The following is a 10398-nucleotide window of genomic DNA, read 5'->3' as shown; positions in this document are numbered from 1 at the left end:
TTCTGCATCGCTAAGCTCGACCTCCTGTATGATTCTCAAAGAAGGAATTTCTACCTCGGCGGGTATAAAGGCTTCAGTACCGTAGACCAGCAAATAAGGAGTTTCCCCAGTTGAGGTTCGGATTGTGGTGCGGTACTCGAGCAGAGCAAACAACAGCTTTTCGTGCCACTACTTGTAATCGTCTACCATCTTCCTTAGTATCTTCTTAATGTTCTTGTTGGTAGCTTCTACGGCTCCGTTCATTTATGGCCTATATGTTGTAGAGTTCCGGTGTTTGATCTTGAATGTTTCACACATGGCTTTCATCAGATCACTGTTACGATTGGCGATATTGTCGATAATGATTGATTTAGGCACCCCGAACTGGCAGACAATACGGTCCCGGATAAAATCTGCTACGACCTTCTTTGTCACAGCTTTGTAGGACACAACCTCGACCCATTTTGTGAAGTAATAAATGGCCACCAAGATACATCTGTACCCGTTGGAGACATCGGACTCGATCGGTCCAATGACATCCATGCCCCAGGCAGAGAAAGGCCAGGGCGAACTTGTTACATTGAGTTCATTAGGTGGTACTCGTATCATATCAGCATGCACCCAACACTTGTGACACTTATGTACATACTTGATGCAGTCGGTTTCCATGGTCATCCAAAAATATCCTGCCCTTAATATCTTCTTGGCTAGAACGAACCCATTCATGTGAGGTCAGCACGTTCCAACATGTATCTCCTCGAGCAACCTTGATGCTTCCTTGGAATTAAAGCATCTTAGCAACCCCAAGTCGAGAGTTCTTCTGTACATAATTCCTCCGCTATAAAAGAAATGGTTAGCTAACCTCCAAGGCATGCGCTTCTAAGTGTGTGTAGCATTTTTTGGGTATTCTCCTTTCTCCAAATACTCCCTGATATCGTGAAACCATGGATTCCCATCGAACTCTTCTTCGACGTGAGTGCAATAAGCATACTGCTTATGTATTTCTATTAGGATGGGATCAATATAGTTCTTATTTGGATGTTGTATCACGAAAGATGGTGTGGCTAGTGCATCCGCAAACTCGTTCTGGATTCTAGTAATATGCTTGAACTCTATCTTTGAGAACCTTTTGATCAAATCTTGTACACAATGTAAGTATGGCAATATCTTGGTATTCTTGGTGGCCCATTCTATGAGCACCTGATGTATTAGCAAGTCCGAATCTCCGATTACCAGTAATTCCTGGATGTTCATGTCGATAGCCAATTTGTGTTTCAGAATGCAAGCCTCGTATTCTTCCATATTGTTGGTGCTTGGGAACTTGAGTTTGGCGGATATCGAAAAATATTGATCGGTCTCTAATACTAGGACAACTCCAATGCCTACTCCCTTGAAGTTTGCGGTTCCATCGAAGAACATTCTCCAACCATCATATGCTTCGGCGATTTCTTCTCCTATGAAAGACACTTCTTCGTCGTGAAAATACATTTCTATGCCAGGTGATCGGCCAATGCTTGCCCGTTGACTGCCTTCTGATTCACATAGACGATGTCGAACTCGCTTAGTAATATCTTCCACTTTGCTAGCTTACCCGTAGGCATAGGCTTCTGGAAAATGTACTTTACAGGATCCATTCTTGATATGAGGTATGTGGTATATGCACATAAATAATGCCTCAACCTTTGAGCTATCTATGTTAGAGCGCAACATGTACATTCCAATAGTGAATATCGAGCTTCGTAAGGTGTGAACTTCTTACTTAGATAAAATATATCCCGATCACTCCCTCAAGAATAGAAGGCAATAACAGAGCAAATCTGTCAGAGAGTACTCCACAATGTGTAACCAGTGCAACCATATGTCACCCCGCGGGCTTTATCGTACCCTGCCTGCTCGTCCCGACCTATTTGTAACCAGCTACAACCTTGCTTGCTCCTTACTTCCGGTCTCATCATGTTGACCTAAGACGCATCCAAACACTCTATCCAACACGGATTGATACAGAAGTAAAGGTCTCTCGGGCTCTGGTGGGACCAACACAGGAGGTTTGGACAGGTACTCTTTGATTTTATCAAAAGCCCTTTGACACTCCTCGGTCCAACTCGTTGCAACATCCTTTTTCACCATCTTGAAGATTGGTTCACATATTAATGTTAACTGTGCTATGAAACTACTAATATAGTTAAGACGACCCAAGAAACTCATTACGTCCTTTTGCTCTTTGGTGGTGGCAGATCCTAGATGACTTTGATATTTGATGGGTCTCAATCAATGTGGCGGCGACTGACGATGAAACCTAGCAACTTCCCGGCAGGGACTCCAAAAGCACATTTTTTATGATTCAACTTCAAATTGTATTTTGTATTCAGCGAAAAACTTTCTTAGGTCTATTATGTGATCCGAGCCCTTCACATCATCTTGTAGCAATATATTCCCCATAGCATAATAAAGACTATCTTTTCTGCATCCTCTTTGTCTATCAAAATCTGGTGGTACCCTGCGAAGCAATCAACAAATGATTGGAGTTCATGCTTGGCACAGTTATCGATCAATATATGTATGTTGGGCAGCGGGAAATCATATTTTGGACTCGCTCTATTCATATCTCAATAGTTAATTCACACCCTGACTCTCCCGTCTTTCTTCAGTACCGGCACAATATTGGCTAACCAGGTCAGATACTCGACCACTCGAAGGACTTTGGCTTTGATTTGCTTGGTACCCTCCTCTTTTATCTTCAAACCCATGTCTGGCTTGAACTTTCTGAGCTTTTATTTTACCAGGGGACACATAGGGTTGGTAGGTAGCTTATAGGCTACTATGGATGTGCTCAACCCTGTCATGTCATCATAGGACCATGAAAAATTGTCCTCATATTCCTTCAGAAATTTGATATACTCTTCCTTGTCTGACGGTGATAGTTGAATGCTAATGCCAGTTTCTTTGGCTGTTTCGGAATCCCCTAAATTAACGGTCTTAGTTTTTTCTAGATTGGACTTTGGTTTGTTCTCAAAATCCTCCACTTCCCTAAATATTTCCTTGGGTATTATATCATTTCCCTATTCTTCTTAATCTTTTCCGTCGTGTTGTGTTGTCTCATTACATGTCATAGTTGTAGATTCAACAAGATAGGTAATAATTATGCTGAAAAGAATGTAGAAAGATAATAATATAAATAAATAAAAAGCAGTGATGCATTAATTAAAACTTAAAACTATCAGACAAATATGACTCGATGTCTCGAGTATTTATTTCAAAACCAAATACTGAAATATCTTAAATTCCAGAAAATAAATTTTAAAAGGAAATCATGCTAGTTCTGCCAAAGCTACCCAAGTGCTTGGCTAGCCCAGGATGGTGCAGCGGTCCAGTTCCTGAGAACAACTCCATCTCCCACAGTCTGGACATTAATGTCTCTCTCTTCCTCCTCTAAGATTGCACTGTAGTCCATATCTTCCTCGTTCAAAAACAGGCTCCTCATGCCAGCCAAGATCTCATCTTCTTTAGAACCCAAAATCACGTCGACCTTATGAAATGTTTGGTGTAGCGGTGGTGTGGGTTGAGGCAATGGGTAAGGAAAATCCTGCCATGGTGGTGACCAATAATTATATTCTTGCACAGTGTATTCGTACCCGAGACCAAAGGTCATGCCCTGAGTGCGTGGTTGTATTGGTTCTGTTATCCCTTGAAGTTTAGGACCAAGACCTTTGCCTGGTTCATACCCTAACCACAACAGCATGCTTAGTACCTTGTTGCTCCACCATCGTACTTTCTCGACCATATTTACCTGCTCGATATTGTAAAACGTTTATCCACCTAATTTCCTTATGTTCTCAACTACCGGTACGGTCTGGTTGGTTTAGATAGGATTGCTTCCATCCCCATGGATAATTACCTCCTGATGATTCCACTCGAACTTCACGGCTTGATGCAAAGTAGAAGCAACTGCCCCAGCCATGTGTATCCATGGTCATCCCAACAACAGATTATAGGTGGTGGAGATGTCCAACACCTGGAACTCGACATTGAACATGGTTGGGACTATCTTCAAATCTAGTTTAATTTCTCCAATAGTAGCTCTTTGGGACCCATCGAACGCTTTCATGATCATGCTTCCCATCCGTATCTCCGGTATACCTATGCCCATTCTTTTCAGAGTAGTCAAAGGGCATATGTTCAGACTTGAACCCCCATCAATCAAAATTCGAGCAGTGAACTTATCTTCATATTGCACAGTGATGTGTAATGCTTTGTTATGACTCAAACCTTTCGGTGGAAACTCAGCTTCATGGAAGGTGATCTTGTGTGTCTCCACACTTGTCCCACCATATTTGCCATCTCTCCACTAATGATACCAACAGGTATGTAGGCTTCGCTTAACACCTTCATCAAGGCGTTCTTGTGTGCATCCAAGTTTTGTAACAATGATAAGATGGATATTTGAGCGGGAGTTTTACTTTGGTGATCAACAATAGAATACTACCTTGCCTGTACCTTCCTCCAAAGGTCATCAGTACCTGTCTCCACAACATGTGGTTTTGATGCGGTCTCCTTACTTGTTCCCCTAAGATTTTCCAGCGTGTAGACCCTGCGTGTTCTAGTCATTCCCTAGGTGGCACCCGTTTCTTCCATCTTGGCTTTTCCTTTCCTTCTTGCCTCTGCCACAGAATCCCAAGGAACAATGTTAGGTTTGTAGGATGGCGATGGAGCTACCATCACAGCGAATGATGTCCTGGATGTAGCTACTTCAACCTCGAATGGCACCTTGGTTTGCACCACTATCAGCGAGAGTGTGACATGGGATGTCATAGAAGTGTCTCCTTCTCGAATAAGACTGATGGATCCTTTCTGGTCCCATTGCTCATCAGTCTCGATCACGTTTGCTCCCTCACCCCTGTGATCAGGAAGGGGGTTATTGCGGACGTTCGGTACAGATTCTTTTGCCTGTATGACCTTGGTCTCAATCAATATCTGTCACACCCCTTTTTGACCCCAAAAGATATGTGTTATAGATTATTGTGGGTTAATGAGTTTTTCCAATTAAAGTGACAAACTTGAGTAGGGATTATTTTATTTACAGAGTCGCCACTTGGAATTGATTTTTGGGTGTTCCAAGTCACCTTTTATTTTAATCCCCAGTCAAAGGAAGGTTTGACTCCATTATTATTGGTCTGTAAAAATAAAGTCTGGGTAAGGAATTCTGTTGACCAGAGAGAAGGTGTAAGACAATCCTCGAGTCCCGTGGTTCTAGCACGGTCACTTTATCGACTAAAAATGGCTTGAATTAATTTTGGACAAAATGTGTTTTATTGGATTTTCGTGTTTTACCTATCCGCTTTTAATTATTAAATTATGGAATTATCTTTAAAACAAATCACGTGTGTGAATCCGTTTTGTTTATTGCACCAAAATCATGTTACGTGTATGTGTACAAAATTAATAGCATTTTATTAATATTAAGATTGTTTTGCCCAAAGTTGCACGAACGCATACTTCGGTTTTAATTTTGAAAATCACAATTATGTCACACGAACGTATACATAGTCACGATAGATTAATTAAAAACGCGCCTAAATCACTCTAAAAGTGTTCATTATTCTTCTTAAACTTTGAGATTATTGTAAGGTCATGAATTATGAAATTATTTGTGGAAGAAGTGATGTACTCTAATTTTATGAGTTAAACTAACAATTTTAAAAATCGATTGATCGAAATTGTAACTCAAAATTATACCTAGCTTTACTAACGATTAGTTGGTTGGCCCCAAAACCTTTACAATTCACTGCCTAAAGAAGTAGTGACTACATTAATTCCACATTATCTAATAATAAAGGCCCACTCATCATTCTTTCAATTAGGCCCAAATTCCATTTTTATCCCAATTAGTAGATATGGGCCATTTTACTCTATAATAAATTTCGAATTGCTCTGTCTAACAAAATGAAATAGCATATTCCAACCCTTACATATGATTTTAATTTCACAAAAACTAAAAAAAATATCTAAACCAAAATGCTTAACAATCAAACAACGGATAATGTAAATGCAACCAACAACAAATCCTAAAAAAACAACTAGACCAGAATATTGCAATAAAGTTCATACCAAACAAAGCCAACAAAGAATATATAATTTAAAGAGATATGAATGGATCATGGCAATAAGAATTACTGAAACAAAAAAAAAGAGAAAGAAAATGGACCTTTGTATTAAATCTGAACTTTTGAGTTTTGCCGCAGGGAAATCCCAAAGCAAATAAGACCCAGATAGGACCTCGATGAACCCAGACCTCGGCGGATGAAACTCGATTGGACCTCGGTTAAAACTCAGCCGTTGGAGCTATTTTGGGGCTGCTGTTTTGTGCGAAAAGCTGCTGTTTCGCTAAGTATCGGGGGGCTATTTTTGATCTGTTTTGGCAGCAGCGGTACAACTATTTTGGGGTTATTTTTGACCTGAATTTTAATGGTACTCACTACTGGTTTTTGGGTGAAGAAGAGGGAGTTTTCATCTGCTTTTTTCAATGATTTGTGGGGCGTATTTGGAGCTATTTTTCACTGGTTTAAAGGTGTTTTGGAGCTGAATTTCATGGCTGGTTTGGGAAGGAGAGTTGCTGTATTTTTGCAGCAGCTTTGGATCTGAATATTGGTGTTAATGGAGGTGGTTTTTGCAGCAACACAGGGTGGCGTTTTGGGGTGTTTCAGGTGGAAATTGGGGCTGGACAATAATGAAACCTTGGAGCTATGAATCCATTGAGCTTTCAGGTGGTTGAAGGTGATCTTACATGGCTCGAAATGGAAGAAAAAAGGTGGAATTTGCAGTGGCTGACTTTCTTCCTTAGAGGAGAATTTGCGGCGCTCAAAAGCTTAGAATGAAAAGATGGTTGCTAGGTTCTTTTTTGTTTTTCCTCTCTCTAGCATGTTCTCTGTGTGTGTTTATATAATGTGAGTGTATGTACATGTGATGGAGGGGATAGTGGGGATGTGAGTGGGGACATGAGTGGTGAAAGTGGGAAGTGGGAAGTGAATGGGGAAGTGGGAAGTTAGGTATTAGGGAGATGAGTGGGGAAAGTAAAAAGTGAGGCATTGGTGAGATGAGTGGGGAAAAGTTCAAGCACTGTAAAAAATTAGATGCTCACAGCATGCCTCTCTTTGCTTGGAAAGATGAAGATTTTTCAGGCAAAGATGAGGTGAGTCATATGACTAATTTTTGACCAAACCGTTATTCAAAATGAAAAGAAATAAAAGATAGGGTGCAACCGAGTCCTGGTTTTGGACAACCTACATATCCCGGGTTATAGTGGAATCAGGTCGCGTGTAGTTCAAGGAGAATGGTGGAATGGTGAGTTGCAGAGTTGTGTGAGGTTCCGTCGAGGTTCCGGTCCGTGGTCCTGTTATTACATCAAGATCAAAAGAAACTAAACAAGCCTATCAACTATCAGTTACAAGATTCCAATCTATAAGTCTTCTAAAACTTGATCTTGAGTCTTGACTGGTTCTTCACGTAGACTCTGATCTGAACCTTAATGCTATCTAGCTACAGGTGCTAGTTTATTCTTTTACGGTTTCTTCTGATCAAAACAGGAAATGTAAAGCTCGTAACTTCAGTCATCTTGAACAGTCCATATCCTTTCCATCTACTTCTACATTTGGATTCAATTCTCTCTCTCTCTCTCTCTCTTTTAATTTTTTGGATTGAGACTTCCTCTTTTGGTAATCTCGAACCCCGCGCCTCGAGAAAAACCTACTCAGACACATAACACACAAACAAACAAAATTTTTCTACCCCAATTTTCACTAGGAAAATCTCGTGAGTTATTTAACAAAAAGTCTATACTACTTCATTATTGACAACAATAAAAAGGGCGGGATTGGTGTACCTTGGGGAAACATGATTTTTTTTTGGAATGATGTACCCTTCTTGTCAAAATTATGTCTCAACTAAGTATTTGTGTACCTTATGTTGGGAAAATATGATGAGGAAATAGTGTACCCTACATTAGCAAAGATATCAGGGAGTAGTTGTCACGCTCCAAACTCAGGGAGCACGACCAGCGCTCAATCGAGTGAACATGACTGAGCAAGCCTATTAGTTTTCCTTTTACCCACACTCATTCATGAAATAAGAGGAGATGCACTCCATTAATCAAACACTAAAAAGATTTCACTAACAACTCCCATTTCATTCCATTAGCAGCTTCGTTCATAATTTTCAAAATATTACAAGTTTATAGATATAATGAAAAACATGTTTGCCAAATACCAACATTTCTAGTTCAATTCCCCACATCGAACACCACCCACAACCTATCTACGGAGCCTCTAAGTACAATAGAAGAGTAATTATGGAAATGCCGGCAACAAGGCCCCGGCTATACCTCAAAACACAAAGTACAACATCAAATGATATCAGTCCCGGAATAGAGTAGGGCTCACCAAAACCTGCTGAATAGGGAGTAATTGCTAACGAGGACCAAAGTTGCCTGCTGATGAACCACCTGCATCCATTGAAGATGTAGTGCCCCCGGCAAAAGGGACATTAGTACATATAGAATAGTACTAGTATGTAAAGCTAACTGTCCTCTTTCAAAATAGAATGCCCAGATAAGAAAGGAAAAACCATTGAAACAACAAGTTATAATCAACAAACATCCAAATGTCTAGTTCAAACATAACAATTTTCAAAATACAAAATTAATATATATTATTGGTTGGGAGATCATTAGCACCGATATACCACTGTGTTTGTAGCATGGAGTCCGATCGGCTAGGCCATCTCCCCACGAACAAAGTGGTTCGACATGTGATGCGTAAGAAAAATGTTACCAAGAGCAGTACCACCATGTGCACAACATGGCGTCCGAACTCCACCCGATCATCTAGGCCGCCTTCCAATATTTTCCGTGTGAGTTGACTATTCCAATCCACAATTATTACCAGTTTTATCCCAATTAATGGAAATAATATCAACCCATCAATATCATCCCAAATAAGGGGAATAATTACAATCTACCCCTATACCGACACGTGTAGTTTCGGGTATGGGCCTCATGATCCACCCTTCCTCGGTTTGCTAATAATACTTCTAAAAATATTTTTGGTTTGCACACAAAGATAACATAAATACAAATATATTTACCTCATCATCTTTCATATTGTATAAATCTCCACTAGTATTTTTAACCAATAACAACAATAATATTCCCTTGGCTCTTTTGGCCATTCACAAGATTCTTTATTTAAGGCACGGTGGCCGTATTTGATATTCCACACTTTTATTTCTTCCCTCTCATGTATCATCATCATAAATATCAACATATATAATATTTCGGAAATCACAACTTTAAGTTCATTAGAAATGAAGAATTTAAGCACAATAGATTTCTTTCCAAGAATGGAGTAAAATGATTGGCAATCGACGCGCAAGTTAAAATCATAAACAAGTAACACACCATTTATTCTTGAAATAATTTTCCCCATAAAGGGCAATACACAATTTTCACTCACGAATATGTAAGAATGCAAAACACATTGAAAATACTCACAAAGCATAGCATTAGTTAAAACATCCGCATATGGGCATGACTTGGGTACATAAGCTTTTAGGAAATTCTATTTTTGAAATAATTTTGGAACAGTTGAATCAAAGCTCGTTTCATAATCTTTCTCACATCATCTTATTTCATTGGCACCATTGGCCACAAGTATAACTTTCATCTTGGCACGTTGGCCACATTCTATATCCCCAATTCACTTATTTCATTTTCAAGTATCTTTATAGATTATCAACAAGAAGAAATTTCCAATTAAAACTTTAGGTACACATATGAGCAACTAAGAGCCTTAGGCATATCGAGTTTTTCTCACACAATTTGGAATACTAGCTTTCATTTGAAATACGACTCAAAGCTATAACATTTAATACACAATCAACACTTTGAACATATATATTTTGACTTAAGGCTCATTCGGAATAGTCAAGTTTATAAGGGATAACCCGGAACATAGGAATTAGGAACTTGAGCCAACAATACTTGAAACTTATGGGAACATTATGGAATTTGATCCTAAGAGAGTAGTTTAGCCAACATACCTCGCTTTGAGCTTTCCTTAAATTATTACAAGGTTCCGAAAATCCTAGAAATCCAAATCTATTTTGAGACATAATAAAATTGAACACAAATTAGGAAGATATTCTTGGTTTCAGCTCATTTGAGCATTTTATCAAACACTAGGTGTGCAAGTTTGACTACAAATTTCTTCTACAAGATTTACTTCATTCCACAACCCAATCTTTACTTATTTGAGATCAACAATCTTCCCACAAACCTTGTTGGCACATGCATGTATAAATAATACTCTTACACCCAAGAATCATACTCTCAATCAACCACCTTCTATCCAAATTCGAAATTGAAAACTA

General features: G+C 39.3%; 1 protein-coding gene across 1 annotated transcript; it reads right to left on the bottom strand.

Moving 5' to 3' along the window:
- Positions 1-858: 858 nt before the first annotated feature.
- LOC138902885 (uncharacterized) lies at positions 859-1467 on the bottom strand. Its single transcript, XM_070190786.1, has one exon. It carries the CDS (start codon positions 1465-1467, stop codon positions 859-861), a length of 609 nt encoding a protein of 202 aa, XP_070046887.1.
- Between the last annotated feature and the right edge of the window lie 8931 nt (positions 1468-10398).

Source organism: Nicotiana tomentosiformis, chromosome 12 (assembly GCF_000390325.3).
Source record: "Nicotiana tomentosiformis chromosome 12, ASM39032v3, whole genome shotgun sequence".
Taxonomy (NCBI): Eukaryota; Viridiplantae; Streptophyta; class Magnoliopsida; order Solanales; family Solanaceae; genus Nicotiana; species Nicotiana tomentosiformis.
This window is presented reverse-complemented; position numbering and strand designations above follow the sequence as displayed.